Source organism: Gavia stellata, chromosome 22 (assembly GCF_030936135.1).
Source record: "Gavia stellata isolate bGavSte3 chromosome 22, bGavSte3.hap2, whole genome shotgun sequence".
Classification (NCBI taxonomy): domain Eukaryota; kingdom Metazoa; phylum Chordata; class Aves; order Gaviiformes; family Gaviidae; genus Gavia; species Gavia stellata.
The window spans coordinates 10258128-10267284 of record NC_082615.1 but is presented as its reverse complement, the minus strand read 5'-3'; the positions used below and the strand labels follow the sequence as shown (position 1 = coordinate 10267284).

The 9157-nt window shown below is 45.9% G+C and overlaps 1 protein-coding gene across 2 annotated transcripts; it reads left to right on the top strand.

The window, feature by feature from the left end:
* The first annotated feature begins 1210 nt into the window (after positions 1-1210).
* DDX5 (DEAD-box helicase 5) lies at positions 1211-8364 on the top strand. Of its 2 annotated transcripts, none has more exons than XM_059828137.1 (13): positions 1211-1311; positions 2829-2994; positions 3130-3226; positions 3312-3445; positions 3567-3632; positions 4071-4212; positions 4291-4451; positions 4625-4797; positions 4998-5108; positions 5334-5395; positions 5474-5533; positions 6783-7007; positions 7602-8364. In XM_059828137.1, the coding sequence occupies exons 1-13, from the start codon at positions 1304-1306 to the stop codon at positions 7982-7984; spliced, it is 1788 nt and encodes a 595-aa protein (XP_059684120.1). In that variant the 5' UTR covers positions 1211-1303; the 3' UTR covers positions 7985-8364. The 2 variants fall into 2 exon arrangements, with proteins under 2 accessions (XP_059684120.1, XP_059684119.1); XM_059828136.1 differs by having other exon boundaries at positions 1211-1335.
* Positions 8365-9157: the final 793 nt, after the last annotated feature.

Here is a 9157-nt window from a genome sequence, read left to right as displayed (position 1 = left end):
TTGGCAATATGGCTGCTTATATTTATGCTTCAAGCTTCACCTTTTTGTGTGTGTGCTTGAAGCCTCAGGTAGCAAGACATTCAAGTTATTCCTCAAGCTAGCAAAGCAGGGCAGATAAGCAACACGGTACCCACTTCAGGTATTTGATGTTTATTATACATGTGCTTTCTAAAGAGCCCTTGTCCTTCAGTGCACTGGTGCATTTCTTGTGACCTTTGAATTGCTTTACTAGCCCTGTTGTGGAATTTGTAAAGATAAAAATAGTAACTGTTTCTAATCACATGTATTTAATATTTATAAAAGTGCCCAGGCAATGGGCAGCAGTCTAAAAGCACTGCTCGAAGTAGCATTTAATAATCTTATCTGCTACGATTATGTGTGTCGAACCTGTTAACATTGTGAGGGTCTGCATCTAACTCCTTTAGTCTTTCGAAAATCCCAGGTAGGTGGGTGGCTGTATCTACCATTCCTTCAAGTTATTAGTTAAAACGTGGCAACTCCACTTGAGCCTGTAGGAGCAGGAGGCTTTTCACAAACAGTTCACGCAACTGTAAGTATCTGTGAGGCTTTGAGCTCGGGGAACTTCGCTGGAGGCAGCTGGGCTCAACTCGCTGCCCTGCCAGCGGCCGTGCAGCCCCGGCGAGGCCCAAACTGAAGCACGCTGCCTCACCGCTACTCCTGTGCACCAGCTGGGAGCCTCCGGACAAACCAGGAGACCGACAGGCATCAGGCTGCGCTTATCAAGGCTGGGTGGGGGGAAAAAATCCCCGTTCCCGTCAGGCCAAGGCCGATTCGCGGCCCCCGGGCGTACAGAGGGAGACGCCTCAGCCCCGGGGCCGAGTCGGCGCCGCCAGGCCGCTGCTTGCCGCCTGCCAGCGGCTCTGCGCAGGCGCGGCCGCTCGCGCCCTTCCTTGCGTGGGCGGGGCGGGGCGGGGGGGAGCTCGGGCCCCTCCGGGCGGGGTGCTGCGGGCAGTGACGGCAGCGGAGGCCACGCCCCAAGGAGGCGGGGAACTTCCGCCCGCGAGCGCAGAAGCCGGTCAGTCGGCCGAGCCGCGGTCACGCCCACACGGGAGGGGGCGGGGATTCCGGCCAGTTCGGGCCGTTTACATAACAGAAGGGGCGGGTTCTGCGCCTGCGTCACTAGCCGGTTCCCAGCAGCCCCGCGGCCCCCCTTATATAACCGGCATCCGGGCGGTGAGGCGCTCTACATTCAGTGGCCCCCACCAACGGCGTCGGATCCTCTCCTGCCTTTCGCCACCCACTTTAAGTGACCGGGATCGTCTCGCCCACCGCCACCATCACCATGCCCGGGTATTCCAGCGACAGGGATAGAGGGTGAGTCCGGGGGCCCGGCCGGCGCTAGCCGCCGCCAGCGTCCGGACTCTTAGACCGACTGTGGGGTTCCGGTGGTTGTTTTTCAGCCGTTTAAAATGGCGGCGAGTCGCGGGGGTTGGGCCCTGGAGCCCTTCTCCTCACCTCTTGCCGTCTCGAGGACTCCGGAGCTTCGCGAGGGGAGGCCGGGGGAGGGGAACTGGCTTTAGGAGCTCTTACCGAGGGCGGCCACTGGGCGTGGGCGGCTGCATAATCCGCGATGGGGCCGGGTCCGTCCGCCTCAGCGCAGCCACCGCTTGTGGGGGGCGCGCGTGGGTTTTTGTGGGGAAAAGGTACTCGCCCCCCCCCCCCCCCTCCGGGGACGTACCCCCGAGTACGGATGGTCCACGTAGAGCTGGATTCTCCCCTCCCCCCGTCAGTGGGGTGGGCTGGGGAGCGGCGGGCTGGCTGGAGGTTTGTGGGTCAGTGGGTTGGCCGGGCGCTTCGCCGATGCCGAAGCCTTGGGGAGCTCTCGGTAGGGCGGTTCCCTTTTCCTCCCTTCCCCCTCGCAAGGGACGGCGGCTCTAGCTGTTGCTGGCAGAAGCCGGCCGGCTCCCGCTTTGTGTTGTGTAAGCGGATGTTAATGGCCGGCCCCGCCATGCGGTGACTGAGGGGAAATCAAAATGCCGGCTGCTGCCTTTGTTCCTCCTCCTCCTCCCCCCGCCCAGCTCAGACTCTAAAATGGCAGCGGCTGGAAAATGTGGCGTAGACAGAAATGAGAGACAAAGGAAACAGCGCTGGCAGGAAGCAGCGGCCGCTCAGCCAGGTCCCCTCTGGGAGCGCTGTGTTGTGCTGGGAAGGATCGTTCCCAGCGCTTGCCCGGCCAAAATTGGGGAGCAATCGGGGCGGGGGAGGGACCCCCACGCTCGGATGCAGTTTAGCGGTCCTCAGCGCACAGCTTAGCGTTGCTTCGAGCTGCGCCTCAGGGCTGCCAGGACAGGCTTTCGAGATGAGCCTTTTCTGAACGGAGGGACCTAACCTAAAATGCACGGCCTCGTAAAACATCGTTATTGAGAGAAGTCTTACCTTTTGGGAAACAAGAAAACGGTTTACAGGAAAGTTACCCAAGATTTTGTAACTGCCCCTGCCCATTTTCTGCAGGCTGACATACAATGGGAGTGTCAGTTGGGTGGGAAACCATTTTGATCATGTGGTAATACAAAGGTTTTAATGTCCTTACTTTGCCTATGTTGTAACTTGCTAATAGGCCTCTCAATTTCATTTTATGGAAACTGCAAAGGTATGTGTTACTCTAGCTTCTGAGTATGAGTTGTAGCTAGGCAGATTGTGGCATCTGCTACTTAAGTATGTTTTTTGAAATTTCAGTATCCTATAGGTGGAGTTTCTAAATCTGAATTGTAAAGTTACAAGATGGACTGCAAAGATAGAGGTTAAGTTGTATAAGAAGAGGACCAAAACATTTCTCTTGGATTCTATGTTATGATCATCTTCTCTAGGTTTGGAGCCCCCCGTTTTGGAGGAAGTAGAGGTGGACCTCTCTCTGGGAAGAAATTTGGAAACCCTGGGGAAAAACTTACAAAAAAGAAATGGAATTTAGATGAGCTGCCCAAATTTGAGAAGAACTTCTATCAAGAACATCCTGATGTAGTTAGACGTACTGTGGTATGTACCCTATCCAACTCATGCAAAAGTAAACAAATAAGTACAAACATGCTGAGGGTCATGGGGCCCAACAGGTAACATAAAAGATAACTGGTGTCAAAGCTTATTTCCAATAATTGGATTTTTGCCTTGCAGCAAGAAGTTGAACAGTACAGATCAAGCAAAGAAGTCACAGTTAGGGGCCATAACTGTCCAAAACCGATTATAAACTTCTATGAAGCTAACTTTCCTGGTAAGTGAAGACTAGCATACTGTTTGTTCTTCCAGGCTTGATTAAGACAAAGTCCAAGTTAATAAGTTTCAATTTTCTCTTCAAGCAAATGTTATGGAAGTAATTCAGAGGCAGAACTTCACTGAACCAACTGCTATTCAAGCACAAGGTTGGCCTGTTGCATTGAGTGGATTGGATATGGTTGGAGTGGCACAGACTGGATCAGGGAAAACGCTGTCTGTAAGTCTTGACTGTAGCCTGGAGTACTGCTGGATTTCAGCAGTGAAAGTATGGCCTGGCTTAGTGGAGGCTGAACATTTCTGGGAAGAGGTTGTAATGAGACTTTCTTTCTTCCAAACAGTACTTGTTGCCTGCTATTGTGCATATAAATCATCAGCCATTCCTGGAGCGAGGAGATGGACCTATTGTGAGTATTCCTAAATGAAAAAGGGGGTCTTAATTTCTAGAGAATGTGATTTTTCTACAGTCCCAACTGTCCATGCTCGTACAAATGCATACCTGTATTGTGTTTCTGTGCATGGCTAAAGTGGTTCTGTGTTTTGGTAGTCTCCCAAGAACATTCCATAGCCTCTGATTGGATTGTCCTTAAAATTGTACAGAACAGGCCTAGATGTCCCATTTTGGAAACTGCTATCCCCTGGAAGCTAGTGACTTTTCAGATATGTTGCCACACAGCATAGGTCAGTGTTTGGTCGTAATTGAGATGCTAGGTAATTTAGTTTGCTGGTTGGGCTGCTTAAATGCACTTTAGTCATTCTGGCACTGAAGTAATATATGACAACCTTTTGATTTAAAACTAGTGTCAGACAGATATTGAACTAAAAGGTGGGTATCTTATTTCTAGTGTCTTGTGCTGGCACCAACTCGTGAACTGGCTCAACAAGTGCAGCAAGTAGCTGCTGAGTATAGCAGAGCATGCCGTTTGAAGTCTACATGTATTTATGGAGGTGCTCCGAAGGGACCACAAATTCGTGACTTAGAAAGAGGTATGGATAACCCTTGATGCATGTCTGTATGAGGTGATGTGAAAACTACTTCACCTGACTTTACCGCTTGGTTTTTAGGTGTGGAAATCTGCATTGCAACACCTGGAAGACTTATAGACTTCTTAGAAGCTGGAAAGACCAATCTCAGGAGGTGTACTTACCTTGTCCTTGATGAAGCTGACAGGATGCTTGACATGGGATTTGAACCTCAGATCAGAAAAATTGTGGATCAGATAAGAGTGAGTATAAATGGTTCATGCATTTATCACTATTGCAGAAGCAAATGCCATTATGCTCATTAAAGTAAGGGTAGCACAATTAACTTATTTGGCTTGTCTGGCTAGATAGTTTTTTTTGTTGTTGGACATTTGACTATATGTTGAGCTTGTACTGACCTAGTCTCCTTTTCCAGCCTGACAGGCAAACTCTGATGTGGAGTGCCACATGGCCAAAGGAAGTAAGGCAGCTGGCTGAAGACTTTTTGAAAGAGTATGTACACATCAACATCGGTGCATTGGAACTAAGTGCAAACCACAATATTCTTCAGATTGTGGATGTGTGTCATGATGTAGAGAAAGATGACAAGTAAGTAGTCAGTGGGATCAAAGCATTCAGTATGTTTTTTAATGGTTAGTTTTAGTGATGAACTGTGAAATGAATGTCTTGATGGATTTTTTGACACCAGTCTGAGACCACTAAAGAAAGTAAAAAATCAGGCTGTTCAAACTAAAAACTTGCGCAGTACAAATCAATCCCAGCTCTTAACAGTCATCTCTTCATAATAGGCTTATTCGTTTGATGGAAGAAATAATGAGTGAGAAGGAAAATAAAACAATTGTTTTTGTGGAAACCAAAAGACGGTGTGATGATCTTACCAGAAAAATGAGGAGAGATGGGTGAGTCTAATAGCTGGAACTTCAGTGAGCCATGCCGATAGTCTGAGCATGCTCTTGATTCTTCTGCTTAACTATAGTGTCCAAACTGTCAAATACAGTGACACCAGGTGTCAGTTAAAATGCCAAAACTAACTCCAAAGCTGTTTGGCATTTGCCAGTAGCCCTGTCTGACTAACGAAACTACTCAAGAAATGGTCTCAGGTCAATGAAGTTCTGTATTTTCAGGTGGCCAGCAATGGGTATTCATGGTGATAAAAGTCAGCAGGAGCGGGACTGGGTTCTAAATGGTGAGTATTTCAGCAATTTCTACGAGTGTATCATGTGTGTTACTTAATGAAGAAACTGACAAGTTGCCTGTGTTACAGAATTCAAACATGGAAAAGCACCAATCCTGATTGCTACAGATGTTGCATCCAGAGGTCTAGGTTAGTACAACTCGTAATGCCAGTTGCCCAAAGCTATTTAAAGAAAGTCTATTGCTTTCTTTAACCTCTGCATTTTTCTAAGTTTTCTTCACATAAAGGTGCAGTCTTTGTGGCAAGGCCTAGGCATGACAATCGGAGGACTCGAGGGGGATGGAGGACTAGTGGAAGTGATCGGCTGGCTGCTTCCAGTCAAATAGAGAGGTGAAAGCTGAGAGCATTGTGTGCCAGTAATCTTCAAAAGGCAAAGATCATCCTTTAAACTACTACCCCATAAACTGTTCTCTCATGAAATAAGCAGTTTCATTCACAGTTCACTTTGCCCTGGTATTTCTCTTCTCTCCATGCTTTGCATGATTTGCCATGGTGCAGTACTGTTAGTTTTGTGCATACTGTCTGCTGTGATCTGTGGGTCTTTGAATTTCAGTGAGTTTGCTGAAATGTCGAAGAAAATAATTACAAACTTCAATGTTCAATGAAATTTTTTTCAACCATGAAATGGAGAGAGCAGCTTTAAAATGTACTAAGCCTTGTACAAATTGGTGAGTACTGGCACATGAAATCTGAGAAAAAGCCCACCTCTCACTTTAGCAAGTGGGGCAGGAAAGCAATGGCTTTTCAAATGCCTTTGAAAGTCGAAGTTCCTCCACCTATACATAGTCGTCATGTCGAGACCTGCCAGAGAGAGACACATTCTCAAGTGAACCCTGGCTTCTTGGAAGCGCTTGCCTAGACGAGACACAGTGCATAAAAACAACTTGGTGACTTTGGGGGGACAGGTATGTTTTTCTTGCAGCTGCGGTTCAAAGGTCTTGGCAAGACGAGCAGTGTGGCCCCTTTTTTTTGAGCTTCTAATGAGTGTGTATGTGAAGGACCTTGTATGTTTTTACTCTAAGGTCCTCAAATGAGCACATGAAGAGGCTGCTGTGAGCTTTAGTGGCCCTACTGCAAGAAGCATTCAGATGTCACTTGATGATTTGTAAAGGGGACTCTTGAGTTGGGAATGACAAGCAAATGCATACTCCTTTATGGTAAGGTTTTGGATCACAGGGTGGGTGATGAGACGGGAACAGACGGAGTGTGCATAACTTTCTCTTCCACAATACTCATGCAGAAATGGATAATTCTAACACTGTTCTTTGCAGCCATTATTTCCTTTAAAGTGCTATTGTCTAATGTTTATCTTCGATTTGGCTGTTGTGGTGTGCAAAACTTTGTACCTTGCTTTTTGCCACACTGCAACACTTTACAGATGTGGAAGATGTGAAATTTGTCATCAATTATGACTACCCTAACTCCTCAGAGGACTATATCCACCGAATTGGACGAACTGCCCGCAGTACCAAAACAGGCACAGCATACACATTCTTTACTCCTAACAATATTAAGCAAGTAAATGACCTCATCTCTGTGCTTCGGGAGGCTAATCAAGCCATCAACCCCAAATTGCTTCAGTTGATTGAAGACAGAGGTTCAGGTAAGTACTGTTCTCTACCACAGTGCATAGCTTTCTTCTCGGAACAAAATGGAAACTCAGATTCCACCTCCAACCTCTCTCCAAAATGGATGTGGATGGTGGTTTAGCTACCAGTTATGGTGACCTGAAAAGGTATTTATTAACACCAATAATAAAAAACACCCCCTCCGCTGAATGCTCCCCACTCATGTTGTGGCACACATATGGCTAGTGCTGGCCATAGATGCACTTCTATTTGTGCTGAAATAAAACACTTGAGGGCTCAGTTTTGTGGCCTTCTCTCACATGGCTAGGAAAGGTGGATGTAAGTGTCCTGTTGGCAAGACAAAAGTGTCTTTTTACCTTGATGCTGCCACTTGCGTTACAGGGTAGAGCCTATGACTCTTGTCATAGGTTAGATGGCTTTCTCTATCAAAATAGTTTTTGTTGAACAGGAGTCCAGTTAGCAGCTGGAAAGCTTTTATAGTAGGTTTGCCTTGCTGGGACAGAGAAGGAAAGATTTTATTTTTTTTCTCTTATTAGCGGAACTCATTTGGTGGTATGTAAAATGCAGCTTTTATGAGATACATAACTATTTCTTGTCTTTTTTAATAGGTCGTTCCCGAGGTGATCGACGTGACAGATATTCTGCGGGCAAAAGGGGTGGATTTAGTAGTTTTAGAGAGAGGGAGAACTTTGAGAGAAACTATGGTGCACTAGGAAAGAGAGACTTTGGAGCAAAAACTCAGAATGGGGCCTACAGTGCCCAAAGTTTCAGTAATGGAACTCCTTTTGGAAATGGCTTTGCAGCTGCAGGCATGCAAGCTGGCTTCAGGGCCGGTAACCCTGCAGGAGCGTACCAGAATGGCTATGATCAGCAGTATGGAAGTAATATTGCAAATATGCACAATGGCATGAACCAACAGCAGTATGCATATCCTGCCACTGGTGCTGCTCCTATGATAGGTTACCCAATGCCGACAAGTTATTCTCAATAACTTAGTGTATTTAAATGTCTCAGTTTTTCATAATTGCTCTTTATATTGTGTGTTATCAAAACAGGATAGTTATTTAAGAAATGGGAAATGCAGAAATGACTGCAGTGCAGCAGTAATTATGGTGCACTTTTTCGCTATTTAAGTTGAATATTTCTCTACATTCCTGAAACAATTTTTAGTTTTTTGTACTAGAAAATGCAGACAGTGTTTTCAAAGTAAATGTACAGTGATTTGAAATACAGTAACAGAAGGCAGTGCATGGCCTTCCAATAAAGATATTTGAAGACCGAATTTTCTTTCAGATGGCAATTTTCTCAACATGTGCACAACTTTACATTAATGGAATGTCAAATGTTTTTATATTAAATTCTAGAAAGGTTTCTCAACTGTGTCTGATTAAACATTTAAGCTTATACAAAACCCAGCCTTGCCTTGATTGGGCTAGATTGCTTAGCATGGCAGGCTCTGCTTCGATGGGGAAGAAAATTAAAGCTGGCTTCTAAGTAACTGTTGGAAACAGTGCTCTTCCTTGTCTCACTAGCGTAGGCCAGTTTTTGGAAAAGATCCACTGGAGTAATGGTATAGCTAAAAGTCTTGCTAACCAAAACTCTGCAGTGGTGTTGCTCATGAGCTGCTACGAGCGTAGGAAGCTTCTGCAGCACCATAACTGTCGCCTTCACACGAGCATATGTGCAGACTAGGCTTGAGTGTAATGTATCTACAGCTGTCAGGCCTTGCGAGTTAGCATGCAGGCTTACTATGAGCTTCAGAGAAATGGGAAGATCTTAGTATTAAAACTTCAAATTATACTTAAACTGGTATTGAGCAGTGATTTCTTTATGGAAGTGGGGGGAGGGAAGGGGGCTGTTGATCCATGAATGTGCTTCATAGATTATTTTTTCCAAGACTTGTAGTACATGCAAATGACTCCCTAATCTCAAAGCATTGCCCATGCTGAGCAAAGCAACACTATTTCCTTGATGAGGAGCATAGCAGAAATAATACTTGAAAGCATTAAGTACTTTAACCCTGGGATCAAGTACCGTATATTAAAATTCCAGTTAACATTGACTTTCAGTTCCTTCCTCTCACTTGTTTATCAGTAACAATGATGAGTTTCAAGTTTAGCAATGTTTAACTACAACTTAATCTGTTGGGAAGAATCAAGATTCT

Coding starts and splice junctions, on each gene's coding strand:
- DDX5 (XM_059828136.1), top strand. CDS start 1,304: ATGCCCGGGTATTCCAGCGACAGGGATAGAGG. Junction 2,995..3,129: donor ATGTAGTTAGACGTACTGTG/GTATGTACCCTA, acceptor TTTGCCTTGCAG/CAAGAAGTTGAACAGTACAG. Junction 4,452..4,624: donor AAATTGTGGATCAGATAAGA/GTGAGTATAAAT, acceptor CTCCTTTTCCAG/CCTGACAGGCAAACTCTGAT.